Source organism: Oncorhynchus kisutch, linkage group LG7 (assembly GCF_002021735.2).
Source record: "Oncorhynchus kisutch isolate 150728-3 linkage group LG7, Okis_V2, whole genome shotgun sequence".
NCBI lineage: Eukaryota > Metazoa > Chordata > Actinopteri > Salmoniformes > Salmonidae > Oncorhynchus > Oncorhynchus kisutch.
In genome coordinates this window covers 16,601,721-16,616,733 of record NC_034180.2, presented here as the reverse complement: position 1 = coordinate 16,616,733, position 15,013 = coordinate 16,601,721, and the positions used below count along the sequence as shown (strand labels likewise).

The window sequence follows — 15,013 nt, the reverse complement described above, 5'->3', positions numbered from 1 at the left end:
AGATTGCATGGCCGTGTGCTCAATTTTATATGCATGTCAGCAACGTGTGCTGCAATAGCCGAATCCACTCATTTGAATAGGGTGTCCACATACTTTTCGCCATGAAGTGTATAATAATGACTTCCTCTTCACACAGATAAACAAATAATAATAGTTGTTTTATTGTTCACGTCGACGTGTGAGTATTTCACGTTAGGCGATTGACCAATCACAAGCCGCGAGGGCAGCGCATGGTGCGTGCCCAATCCTTCCGCGTCACCGGTCTCACTCTCCAGGTCTCGTTCTGATCGACAGTCTGGCTCACTGGAACACGGAGAGACTGCAGCGCATATAACACCAAACAATATCGGTACGTAACATTGAATTATTTGTTTTTCCCAAACCATTTTATATCACCTTTCCATGTAAGACTACCGGGCTACGTTGTTGCCAAGTGTTGCTCTTTCTCGAAGTTAGTAGAGGCTCTGATTCGTTGTGTGTCTGTGATACAATGTTGCGTGCAAGTGCGACAGGGCAAATCGGGTCGGTCAGTTGATCAACAGGTTGTTGCAGAGAAAGCCAACTGCCGTGAGTGTCGATCGAGAATCTGTCCGTAACCTGGTTGGAGAGTGAGAGGAAGTTGTTATTCTGTACCAAGACTGTGGGCAAACTTGAGTCTCTTGATCAATGCTTGCAGGATTCTGTCAATAGTTGCAGAGGAGTAGCCTAAAGCATGTATTGGGTTAAGGCCGCTAAATACATCCCACACTAACTGGTCTATATAGTCAATGGAATACACCAGACTACTTACTACCTACAGTTTAAATTGTGGAAATAGTAGGTTACGGTGATACATTGCCATAGCTCTCCTACATTGCGTTACCCTTATATGCCAACACAGGTAGAAAGTAGTCTGAAGCAAAGTAAACAGACTCACATACAGACCAACTGTAGTAGTGCTAGTTATTTAGCATGTCCCTGTGACTTTATGTCAACATTGTGCCAGCAGTATGTTTACATTAGCGGAGGGGGGTAGGGAGCATGCCACAGCAGAAATGATGAGGAGGGGGGTTCGGGGTCACTGCCGAATGCTATCACAACTATGTGACAGACTTACTGATGGAAGTGTGTGTGTGTTTAGACACTACCCCCACACAAACATATGGTTGACAGTGCATGTCTGGACCCTTGGCCTGGCAGTGGTGTGTGTGTCTCGGCTGAGCGCTGAGTCAGGGTTTGGAGTGCGCCCAGGGTTAGAACAATCCACCCCTCTGTTCTCCTCCTTCGTTGACTCCCTATATCCCTCTCTCCTTACCTATCCCTTAATACTCTCACCCCTCTATCCCTACTTTCACTCACATCTCTAATCCCTTGCACTCTATATCATCTGTATCATCACTCCTTCCCCTTATCCCTTCATTTACCCATTTCTTTCATTGCATATTAAATTAAAGAAGACCCACCCCAGCCAGCCATTTATACTGCATTCATTTCAATGGCCATGAAGGAACACAGAGCACAGGAGAGGAATCACTGAAGACAATTAAACCATAGCCATCTGGTGGATTTACATGGTTGTTTTGGTTAGGGTTCATGTCTACTAGCAAAAATGTTTTGCCTACCCTTTTTGGCAAACAGATTTGAAGAGGCTCCCCAAGGAGAGACAGTCTTGTAGACCATTAGATATTTATCAAGAATCAAAGTTCGGTCTAACCGTGTGTCATCATTCATTGCGTAATCAGAGACAGAATAGTAGAAAAGGATATGAGTTTACATGAGTACAGTTTTGAATGCTTCACTACCTGCCCAATGAGCTGAGAGAGCTGCCGAAGAGCAGTGGGCTAGTCTCTCACAATCACCTTGATCTCTTCAGTTATCTCTCTCTCTCTCTCTCTGTGTGCATGCGTGCAATTGTTACTGTTAGGCTACTACTCCATTTCTCAGATATGACACCTTCTTTGTCACATCGAAATCATGCAAATAAGCATGTCAATTGTGTATTGTGGTGGATTTGGAACCATAGTGTCTTTTTGGAGTAAGTGTGAGGGTGTGGGCTTGATTGAAACCAAGCCTGGATGTTTGGTCTAGGCCAAATACACTGTCAGTTATCATTAGAGACGGGGTGTGTACTTGGTCTGTGAAGCAGACTGTTGGAGGGAGAGAGAATCCACCAGAGAGAGGAAGGAGCTGGAGAAGTGTCTTTCTCTCTGTGAGAAAGAGGAGAGAAATTGGCAGAACAGATGTGCATGGAAGGATACAACCAGCCATCCTCCAGAGAAAATTAGCGAGGGGGGGGGGGATAGAAATGGAATGAGTCAGTAATGTTTATCGGGCAGTTACAGAGACTGTGTTTCCTTTTAACGTTTCCTGTCACTGTCGTCCCGCCCCCCCCCTTCTCTTTATCCCCCTCTTCCACCCTGTATCTTTCTCCTACTCTCTCGCTTTGTTTCTCTCTACCTTGCTCTCTTGTATTTTTGCTGCCTCTCCCTGTCTCCCCCCCCCCCTCTCTCCTCTCACTTTTCTCTCCTTTCGGAGTGTAATATGGAAAAACTGTATGTGATGGTTTTCTGCCGAATATGTATTTTCCTCTCTCCTGACCTTTCCTGACATTTTGAAGACTTATCTGTGACCTTTGCGGTGCATATCCGATGTGAATCCTCTATTACACACACTGTGACTGTGCCCTGGTACAAAAATATGTTTCCTCACTATCCCCAGTATTACAGTGGGAACTTAGTGGACTTCTAGTATTTAAAGAGCAGGAAAACTCCCATGATCTTGTCAATGAGGATTTTGATTTTGGGATTCTCAGGAAAACATGTTTTCATATCCGGTGAAAGTGTTTCCTAAGTAGTGGGATGGGGTTGGGGGACAGGACAAACAGGTTGATTGTGTCCAACTCAAACGGGGTTAGGGATATTTCATTTGAAAGGTTTTAGGTGGTTCACATCAGTAATGGTTAGGGAGGCACTGCTCCAGCAGACACACTGTGTATTTTGTATTTATTATGGATCCCCATTAGTTGTTGTCAAGGCAGCAGCTACTGTTCCTGGAGTGCAGCAAAATTAAGGCACTTATATACAATTTAAAAAACATTACATGAGATTAGATAACAGATTTCATAACACATTACGTGTGTGCCCTCAGGCCACTACTCTACTACCACACACAGTATCTATAACACAAAATCCGTGCGTATGTTATCGTGTGTGTGTATGCGTGTGTGTCTTCACGGTCCCCGCTATTGTCTAATGTGTATTTTTATCCATTTTTAAAAAATATGATTTTACTGCTTACATGAGTTACTTGGTGTGGAACAGCATTTCATGAAGTCATTGCTCTATATAGTGCCTCCCATAGTCTGTTTTGGACTTTGGGACTGTGAAGAGAACTCTGGTGACATGTCTTGTGGGGTATGCATGGGTGTCTGAGCTGTGTGCCAGTAGTTTAAACAGACAGCTCAGTGCATTCAACATGTCAATACTTCACACAAATAGTAACAAAGTCAATCTCTCCTCTACTTTGACACAGGAGAGATTGACTTGCATATTATTAATGTTAGTTCTCTGTGTACGTTTAAGAGCCAGCCTTGCTGCCCTGGGAACCACACATGCGGAGATCATCCGTTCACCTACTCTGCGTCTCACAAGACTTGTCGGTTGGAATCAAAAATCTCACATTTGGACTCATCAGACCAAAGGACAGATTTCCACCGACCCGTACACAGAGAACTAACATTAATAATGTCCATTGCTCATGTTTCTTGGCCCAAGCAAGTCTCTTCTTCTTATTTGTGTCCTTTAGTAGTGGTTTCTTTGCAGAAATTTGACCATGAAGGCTTGATTCACGCAGTCTCCTCTGAACAGTTGATGTTGAGATGTGTCTGTTACTTGAACTCTGTGAAGCATTTATTTGGGCTGCAATTTCTTAGGCTGGTAACTCAAATGAACTTATCCTCTGCAGCAGAGGTAACTCTGGGTCTTCCATTCCTGTGGCGGCCCTCATGAGAGCCAGTTTCATCGTAGCGCTTGATGGTTTTTGCGACTGCACCTTGAAAGTTCTTGAAATGTTCTGCATTGACTGACCTTCATGTCTTAAAGTAATGATAGACTGTCGTTTCACTTTGCTTATTTGAGCTGTTCATAGCTGTAATATGGACTTGGTCTTTTACCAAATAAGTCTTCTGTATCCCACCCCTACCTTGTCACAACACAACTGATTGGCTCAAACGCATTAAGAAGGAAATACATTTCACAAATTAACATTTAACAAGGCACACCTGTTAATTGAAATCCATTCCAGGTGACTACCTCATGAAGCTGGTTGAGAGAATGCCAAGAGTGTGCAAAGCTGTCATCAAGGCATCTGAAATATAAAATATATTTTGATTTGTTTAACACTTTTTTGGTTACTACATGATTCCATATGCGCTATTGTCTTCACTATTATTCTACAATGTAGAAAATAACTCTTTAATGAGTAGGTGTGTCCAGACTTTTGACTGGTACTATACATTTTTCCACCAGCAGATTATGATTGATAATCTAATATGCTCCACTTAACTCAAACAAAACATCTCCCACAATCTTTTTATTATCAATTTGTCTCAGCCAATCATCAGTCATTTGTGGTGATTGCTGAATGCCCTTCCCTATAAGTGTGCTGAAAATATGTGTTTACATTGAAATAGCATTGTATCTGGTCATTCTTGGGTAGTGGAATTACTTTTGATTCCTTCCAGGCCTGAGGGCGCACACTTTCTTGTAGGTTTAGATAGAATAGATGGCCAATAGGAGTGGCAATATTGTCTGATCTCATCCTCAATAATTTTCCATCCAAGTTGTCAGACCCAGGTGGCTTGTCATTATTGGTAGACAGCAATATGTTTTTCACCTCTTACACACTAATTTTGCGGAATTCAAAATTGCAATGCTTGTCTTTCATAATTTGATCAGTTATGCATGGATGTGTAGGTAGTTGGCAATATCAGTGGTTTGATGAATAAGCCATCTGATTCAATGAATGATGCAGCCGAGTTCTGCTTTGATGAATGATGCAGCCGAGTTCTGCTTTGATGAATGATGCAGCCGAGTTCTGCTTTGATGAATGATGCAGCCGAGTTCTGCTTTGATGAATGATGCAGCCGAGTTCTGCTTTGATGAATGATGCATCCGAGTTCTGCTTTGATGAATGATGCAGCCGAGTTCTGCTTTGATGAATGATGCAGCCGAGTTCTGCTTTGATGAATGATGCAGCCGAGTTCTGCTTTGATGAATGATGCAGCCGAGTTCTGCTTTGATGAATGATGCAGCCGAGTTCTGCTTTGATGAATGATGCAGCCGAGTTCTGCTTTGATGAATGATGCAGCCGAGTTCTGCTTTGATGAATGATGCAGCCGAGTTCTGCTTTGATGAATGATGCAGCCGAGTTCTGCTTTGATGAATGATGCAGCCGAGTTCTGCTTTGATGAATGATGCAGCCGAGTTCTGCTTTGATGAATGATGCAGCCGAGTTCTGCTTTGATGAATGATGCAGCCGAGTTCTGCTTTGATGAATGATGCAGCCGAGTTCTGCTTTGATGAATGATGCAGCCGAGTTCTGCTTTGATGAATGATGCAGCCGAGTTCTGCTTTGATGAATGATGCAGCCGAGTTCTGCTTTGATGAATGATGCAGCCGAGTTCTGCTTTGATGAATGATGCAGCCGAGTTCTGCTTTGATGAATGATGCAGCCGAGTCCAAAACTTTTCCTATCATTCTTTATATAATTTATATTTGTTTCATACTACAGTTTCTTCTTATTTTTGTTCTGTTTAGTCACATAATTTCACATTTTACAATATGTTTGGGCTGTGCAGCCTGACTTATTTGCCATGCCTTTAGTCTCATCCTTCTCAACCATACCATCTTTCCATTCCTCATCAATCCACAGGGATTGAACCGTTTTTAGTAATTGTATTAATGGGTGCATGCTTATTATTAACTGGAATAAGCAATTTCAAGTGCAGCGTCTGGTTGCTGTTCATTACACACCACAGACCAGCAAAAATTCTTTACATCTTCCACATAGAATATGTTTTGTAGTGATTCCGATGACCTCTTATACGCTATCTTAGGCCAGGCGTTGGAACTTTTGGTTTTCCTAGATATGACTACTATATTATGATCAATACATCCAATGGATTTTGATACTGTTTTTAGAGCAGATTTCTGCAACATTAGTAAAGATGTGATCAATACATGTGGATGATTTCATTCCTGTGCTGTTTATAAATACCCTGATTGATTGACTGACAATCTGATCCAGGTTGCAGGCACTGGTTACAGTTTGAAGCTTTTTCTTCCAGATACTGACTGTTCACATTTGGTCGTCTATAGCAGCTTCCCAAAATAATGGGCTTTAGGTGAGGCAGGTAAAACTGTAGCCATATTACTTCAACAGCATTAGAAGTTAAGAACTTAACTCAATGGGAACTGAAGTGGTTAAGTACTCATAAGAGCAGGAAACAACCACTTTAGAATCAAGGTTTTGTATAGAGGATTCTGTGGAAACCAACTTATTTCATAGCCAGCATCATGGTCACGTCAGATCTGTGGGCTCAGGGGCTGGTAGACTAGGGTTGAGGTCTGGGACTGGCAAGCAGGGGCTGGAGAGCTGAGGCTTCCCGGATTTCAAAAGTTCCTGACACAAGTTCCTGACACAGACACACTGACAGTGTCTTCCTGTCCTGAAGAGCACAACCCCCCATAAATAGAATGGTGCACTATGTAGGGAAGATGCTGCCATAGACTTCCAGAAAGTGTCTGTGTTGTGTTTGAGTGCAGCACATGGGAAGGGGAGTTTGCTGTCTTGTAGGTGAGACCAACGTTGAATCTTTACCAAGAGTAGCTTATCAAACCAATATGCTTGTTGTCCTGTAGTTGGTGTCTAAGCAACTTTATTACAGGACTGCCTCTGGTACACACACTTCAAACGCTTAAACAGTCTGCTATGAATCCTAGTTGTCACACCTGATGTGTTTGAATGCAGCTGAGGGTTTCTTGGTTCTCAAACAAACCTTGGTCCTCAGACCTATGTGTCAGCAGCAGGTGGCTGCCAAGATTGTGCTTCAGTTTATCATTCCTCCATGTTAACTCTCTCTCTCTTTGTCTCTCTCTTTTGTCTCCTCCTCAGCGTGTCCAGTTGTGCATGGATGCAGACAGGTGTGAGGGCAGGAACTAGTGGAATCTAGTGGAGTGTATACACACACACACACACACACACACACACACACACACACACACACACACACACACACACACACACACACACACACACACACAAACCATGGCCACTGCCAGCAGAGTGGGCTCGGGAAGAGCTGGTTGGGTGGCGTTTGCAGATGAAGCCTTCGGGACGAGCACAGAGCATCAAGCAGGTACGAGTCATATTGTGAAAGTCATTTAAATCCTATACTGTAGGATGAAGTTCAGGAGTAGATGTGTTTTTTTAATGTCATCATTTTATGCATATATACAATTAAGCACATATTTACCTGTCAAGGAGATGTCTGGGTCAGCACGCTAACAGACTGTACGTCAATAACACACTTAGTGAATTTGGCAGGTATCCTTTAGATCCCTGAACACAACTCTGGACCATGAAGCCAGTTCCACTGCATTTTTCATTGTTCCCTTCCAATCAGGGACTTATTTAGACCTTTGACACCAGGTGTGTGCAATTAATTATCAGGTAGAACAGACAACCAGCAGGCTCTGGACCTCGTAGGGTACGAGTTGAGTGCCCCTGCTTTAGATTCCCCTGAGGACCTTTGCCGGTGTGTATGGATGTGTGTTAGGGTTGGGCGGTATTCAGATTTCCATACCTTCATACCGGGATATGCGGTATTACAGCAGTGCACACAGGGGGCCCTATTTCTTTCTTATACTATCAAAGTACTAGCAAATTCCCATTGTGGATGCTATCTAGCAAGTGCAAGCAAGCATAAACTTTTTGAAAGGTCAGACAACCTAGCTTAAAATGTTATACAATTATTTTAAAAGGCTACTCACAATTGATCCAGGAGGGAATTGATTGTGTCTGCTCTAACCAAGAAGCATGATCTTGCAAGCTAGCCACCTATAGCTAGCAAGTTAGCAAACCAAATTCATAGCTGGAGCCCTGAGCTACAGAAAATATGTTTTACACATCTTAAATAGTTAACTTATAAGATATTTAGCTGTCAAACATTAATGGGGAATTTCAAGTGTACTTGTTCACCTCTTGTGGATACCCACGATTCTTCCATTTGCTCCATGTGCTCTTCGTAGTGCATCTTTTCCTTTCAAGAGGATTCAACATGTATCTAGATCGATACGATACAGGTACGATACCTTTTAGTTTGAAAAGATTCGGTGCGATTTGTTTCAATGAGATGCGATGCACTAAGTTTTGTTGCTTAACTTCTCTGGGATATGTGGGACAGTAGTGTCCCACCTCATCAACAGCCAGTGAAATTGCATGGCGCCATATTCAAAACAACAGAAATCCCATAATTAAAATTCCGCAAACATACAAGTATTTTACACCGTTTTAAAGATAAACTTCTTGTAAATCCAGCCACAGTGTCCGATTTCAAATAGGCTTTATGGCGAAAGCACACCAAACGATTATGTTAGGTCAGCACCTAGTCACAGAAAACCATACAGCCATTTTCCAGCCAGGGAGAGGGCTCACAAAAATCAGAAATAGTTATTAAATTAATCACTAACCTTTGATGATCTTCATCAGATGGCACTCGCAGGACTTCATGTTACACAATAAATGTGTGTTTTGTTCGATAAAGTTAATCTTTATGTCCAAAAACATCATTTGAAATCGGTGTGTTATGATCAGAAATGCATTGCCTCAAACAAACATCCGGTTAAAGTGCAGAGAGCCACATCAAATTACAGAAATACTCATAATAAACATTGATAAAAGATACAAATGATATGCATGGAAATATATATTAACTTCTCCTTAATGCAACTGTTGTGTCAGATTTCAAAAAGGCTTTACGGCGAAAGCACACCTTGCGATTATGTTAGGTCAGCGCTAGTCACAGAAAGGCATCTAGCCATTTTCCTAAGAAGGAGAGGTGTCAGAAAAGTCATAAATAGCGTTATAAATATTCACTTACCTTTGATCATCTTGATCGGAATCTCAGTTCCACAATAAATGTTTGCTTTGTTCGATGAAGTCCATCATTTATGTCCAAATACCTCCTTTTTGTTCGTGTTTAGCCCAGTAATCCAAATGCATAATGCGCGATCATTTGTTCAGACAAAATGTCAAAGTTATTTTACAGTTCATAGAAACATGTCAAACGATGTATAGAATCAATCTTTTGGATGTTTTTATCATAAATCTTCAATAATGTTCCAACCGGAGAATTCCATTGTCTTTAGAAATGCAATGCAACGCAACTACTTCTCATGGGCGCGTGCGTGATCAGCTCATGGCACTCTGCCAGACCTCTGGCTCAAACAGCTCTCATTCTCTCCTCCTTCACAGTAGAAGCCTCAAACAAGGTTCTAAAGACTGTTGACATCTAGTGGAAGCCTTAGGAAGTCCAATATGACCCCATAGACACTGTATATTTGATAGGCAAGGACTTGAAAAACTACAGACTTCAGATTTCCCACTTCCTGGTTGGATTTTTTCTCTGGTTTTTGCCTGCCATATGAGTTCTGTTATATTCACAGACATCATTCAAACAGTTTTAGAAACTTCAGTGTTTTCTATCCAAATCTAATTATATGCATATTCTCGCTTTTGGGCCTGAGTAACAGGCAGTTTACTCTGGGCACATTATTATCCAAGCTACTCAATACTGCCCCCCAGTCCCAAAGAAGTTAAACACATTCATTTTCCATTCTAAATTCAAATCTGCTGCTTATGATTCTCATGAGATGGGCCTTTCTGTGCTGGATCTATCTGAGCTGACTTCTCTCTCTCGTGTGTCTCTGTGTACCTGCCTCCCTCCCATATGAGAGACTAGGCATCTAACACTCTACTAGACTAGGCATCTAACACTCCACTACCAATATCAGATTAGGGGTGAGGGGCAATTTCACCCCATCTCCAAATCAAATGTTTTTTTCCTCTCGCTTCGGCCATGCAGTGCGCCTCACAAAAGTGACTGCTCTCCTCATTCTGAAATTATTACATTTACCCGGTATATCAAAAAATATACAGCAAAGCTATGTAGACTATTGCTGATGGTGAACCTGAACAATCAAAGTAAAATATGTTGTACGCCCTGTTCAGCAGGTACTGTACAGCCAGATGAGTTGCCTCTTATTTTATTCCGGTAAAACAACATTTTCAACAGCACGTAGAGTGCCTTCAGAAAGTTTTCAAACCCCCTGACTGTTTCCACACTTTGTGTTACAGCTTGAATTTAAAATGGATTAAATTTAGATTTTGTGTCACTGGCCTACACACAATACCGCATAATGTCTAAGTGGAATTATGTTTTGACACAAATTAATAAAAAATGAAAAGCTGAAATGTCTTGAGTTAATAAGTATTCAACCCCTTTGTTATGGCAAGCCTTAAGTTCAGGCGTAAGAATTTGCTTAACAAGTCACATAATTAGTTGCATGGACTCATTATGTGTGCAATGATGGTGTTTAACATGATTTTTGAATGACTACCTCATCTCTTTACCCCACACATACAATTATCTGTAAGGTCCCTCAGTCGAGCAGTGAATTTCAGACACCGATTCAACTACAAAGACCGGGGAGGGTTTTCCATGCCTCTTATAAAAAAAACAGACATTGAATATCCCTTTGAGTATGGTGAAGCTGTTAATTACACTTTGAATGGTTAATCAATACACCCAGTCATTATGAAGATACAGGCATCCTTCTGAACTCAGTTGGTGGAGAGGAAGGAAACCGCTCAGGGATTTCACCTTGAGGCCGAATTAAAACAGAGTTTAATGGCTGTGATAGGATAAAACTGAGGATGGATCAACAACATTGTAGTTGCTCCACAATACTAACCTAAATGACAGAGTGAAAAGAAGGAACCATATACAGAATAAAAATATTCCAAAACACGCATCCTGTTTTGCAATAAGGTGCTAAAGTAAAACTGCAGCAAATGTGGCAAAGAAATGTGCTTTATACCCTGAATACAAAGCGGTATGTTTGGGGCAAATCCAACACATCACTGAGTACCACTTGATATTTTCAAGCATGGTAGTGGCTGCATCGTGTTATGGGTGTGCTAGAGTTTTTTGGGGGGACCGATAAAAAGAAACTGGTAGCGCTAAGCACAGTCAAAATCATAGCGGAAAACCTGGTTCAGTCTGCTTTTCAGTAGACACTGGGATACATTTACCTTTCAGCAGGACAATAATCCAAAACACAAGGCCAAATATACACAGGAGTTGTTTACAAATACTACATAGAATGTTCTTGAGTGGCCAAGTTACAGTTTTGACTTAAATCAGCTTGAAAATATCTGGCAAGACTGGAAAATGGGTGTCTAGCAATGATCATCATCCACCTTGACAGAGCTTGAGGAATTTGGAAAAATTCTGTGCAAATATTGTACAATCCAGGTGTGCAAAGCTCTTAGACTTACCCAGAAAGACGCACAGCTGTAATCACTGCCAAAGGTGATTCTAACATGTATTGACTCAGGGGTGTGAATACTTATGTAAATTAGATATTTCTGTATTTAATTTTGAATACATTTGCAAATTTTTCCAATAACCTGTTTTCACTTTGTCATTATGGGGTATTGTGTGTAGAATGATGAGAGAAAAATATTATTGAATCCATTTTTAATTCCGAATGCACAGTATACGGTATATCGCCCAAACCTAGTATGATGAGTTGGCCTAAATGGATAAGGCTAAATTGAAATGTTTCTAACAGAATAAATATTGTAATGAAACAGCAGGGAGAAGGTCTCGAACCCTCGACCTTCTAGCCCGAGGTCCGGCGCGCTATCGACTGTGCCGCAAAAGCATGCTTGTGCGGCTGAGTCGATTTCCGCGCTTATAAACCCTTATAAATGTTTTACTCACCTCTGCTGCAGTGAAGGAGATGTTTTGGTTGCAGGCCGTGTCAGTGGCACTGTATTGTCCTCAAAGCGGGCAAAAAAGTTATTTAGTCTGCCTGGGAGCAAGACATCCTGGTCCGTGACGGGGCTGGTTTTCTTTTTGTAATCCGTGATTGACTGTAGACCCTGCCACATACCTCTTGTGTCTGAGCCGTTGAATTGAGATTCTACTTTGTCTCTATACTGACGCTTAGCTTGTTTGATTGCCTTGCGGAGGGAATAGCTACACTGTTTGTATTCGGTCATGTTACCGGTCACCTTGCCCTGATTAAAAGCAGTGGTTCGTGCTTTCAGTTTCACGCGAATGCTGCCATCAATCCACGGTTTCTGGTTTGGGAATGTTTTAATCGTTGCTATGGGAACGACATCTTCAACGCACGTTCTAATGAACTCGCACCCCGAATCAGCGTATTCGTCAATGTTGTTGTCTGACGCAAAACGAAACATATCCCAGTCCACGTGATGGAAGCAGTCTTGGAGTGTGGAATCAGATTGGTCGGACCAGCGTTGAACAGACCTCAGCGTGGGAGCTTCTTGTTTTAGTTTCTGTCTGTAGGCAGGGATCAACAAAATGGAGTCGTGGTCAGCTTTTCCGAAAGGAGGGCGGGGCAGGGCCTTATATGCGTCGCGGAAGTTAGAATAGCAGTGATCCAAGGTTTTGCCAGCCCTGGTTGCGCAATCGATATGCTGATACAATTTAGGGAGTCTTGTTTTCAGATTAGCCTTGTTAAAATCCCCAGCTACAATGAATTCAGCCTCAGGATGTATGGATTCCAGTTTGCAAAGAGTCAAATAAAGTTCGTTCAGAGCCATCGATGTGTCTGCTTGGGGGGGGGAATATATACGGCTGTGATTATAATCGAAGAGAATTCCCTTGGTAGATAATGCGGTCGACATTTGATTGTGAGGAATTCTAAATCAGGTGAACAGAAGGACTTGAGTTCCTGTATGCTTTTGTGACCACACCACGTCTCGTTAGCCATAAGGCATACGCCCCCGCCCCTCTTCTTACCAGAAAGATGTTTGTTTCTGTCGGCGCGATGCGTGGAGAAACCAGCTGGCTGCACCAACTCCGATAGCATCTCTCAAGTGAGCCATGTTTCCGTGAAGCAAAGGACGTTACAGTCTCTGATGTCCCTCTGGAATGCTACCCTTGCTCGAATTTCATCAACCTTGTTGTCAAGAGACTGGACATTGGCGAGAAGTATACTGGGGAGTGGTGCACGATGTGCCCGTCTCCGGAGTCTGGCCAGAAGACCGCTACGTTTCCCTCTTTTACGAAGTCGTTTTTTTGGGTCGCCGGCTGGGATCCATTCCGATGTCCTGGGTGAAAGGCAGAACACAGGATCCGCTTCGCGAAAGTCCAGACCAAGAATATCTTGGTCGTACTGATGGTGAGTTGACGCTGCTCTTATATTCAGTAGTTCTTCTCGACTGTATGTAATGAAACCTAAGATGAACTGGGGTACTAATGTAAGAAATAACACGTAAAAAACTAAAAACTGCATAGTTTCCTAGGAACGCGAAGCGAGGCGGACATCTCTGTCGGCGCCGGTTGGTGGAGTGCTGCAGAGATGGTTGTCCTTCTGGAAGGTTCTCCCATCTCCACAGATAAATTATGGAGCTCTGTCAGTGACCATTGGGTTCTTGGTCACCTCCCTTACCAAGGCCCTTCTCCCCTGATTGCTCAGTTTGGCCGGGCAGCCAGCTCGAGGAAGTCTTAATGGTTCCAAACTTCCATTTAAGAATGGAGGCCACTGTGATCTTCAATGGTGCATAAATGTTTTGGTAACCTTCCCCAGATCTGTGCCTCGACATAATCCTGTCTCGGAGCTCTAAGGAAAATTCCTTTGAACTCATGGCTTGGTTTTTGCTCTGACATGCACTGTCAACTGTGGGACCTTAGACAGGTGTGTGTGCCTTTCCAAATCATGTCCAATCAATTGAATTTACCACAGGTAGACTCCAATCAAGTTGTAGAAAAATTGGAAACAATATGCATCTGAAGTAAATTTCGAGCCTCATTTTGAGTCTGAATACATATGTAAATACGTTTTTTTATTTTACATTTATTTTTAAATCCTTAACCTGTTTTCGCTTCGTCATTATGGGGTATTGTTGATGAGGATGAAAAAAATCCATTTTAGAATAAGGCTGTAACAAAATGTGGAAATAATGTGGGAATACTTTCTGAATGAACTGTATACCATGGCTTTAATTTAACTCATTTGATGGTAGAAATGTGTTCAACATCCACTGAAGTAGCTAGCAAGTTTACTAGATAGGACAGTAGTTGTCTTGGCAACCAAACAAACAGACCTGCTAGTTTAGCTAACCAACCATCAGTCCAAGCTTCCTATTATGAAAATTGAAATAAACAATGCCAATCATGTTTTCAATTTGACATTTACTTGCAAAAGCAGCTCAAACATAGAACATGTAAGAATAAACTATATCCATATATTTTTCTACTGTGCAAATAGACTCTGCGTCATAGGGAAATGATGTACACTCTAGATGTACACTCTTTAAGCCAATCAGAAATGAATATTCAACAAAGCCATTGTATACAACAAAGCCCCCCTCCCCAACCAAAACAAATATTTTTTCAGAACATCATGTGGTCAATAAATAAAAAATAAAAAATGTTAATGTGACACTGTATATTACATTAGTTTTATTATATGGAAATGTGACGTGCACATTTGGACTCACAGGTGTTTGGCTTGCTTGTATGACATCAACACAATATTTATTGTAGTCCTCTTAATTTACAGCATTTCCCTCACTCAGACGACAAAGCATTTGCAAAAGTTGCCCAATTAGCAGGAGGATGGGGGCAACTTCTTGTAACGAGTGGTGCTCAAGTTCAGAAGACTGTCAGTCAAAACCCATACAGAGCTGTGAAGTGGAGGCCCTGAGCTCTGACAAT

General features: G+C 41.9%; 1 protein-coding gene across 2 annotated transcripts in view; it reads left to right on the top strand.

Moving 5' to 3' along the window:
* Positions 1–235: 235 nt before the first annotated feature.
* ston2 (stonin 2) overlaps positions 236–15,013 on the top strand; it is a 50,134-nt gene continuing 35,356 nt past the window's right edge. The window contains exons 1-2 of one of the 2 annotated variants that reach the window (XM_020487537.2): positions 236–349; positions 7,153–7,396. In XM_020487537.2, the coding sequence (XP_020343126.1) occupies positions 7,306–7,396 (91 nt within the window). In that variant the 5' untranslated portion in view covers positions 236–349; positions 7,153–7,305. Of the gene's footprint in view, positions 350–7,152; positions 7,397–15,013 lie in introns of those variants that run through there. The other variant, XM_031828545.1, reaches the window with a different exon arrangement.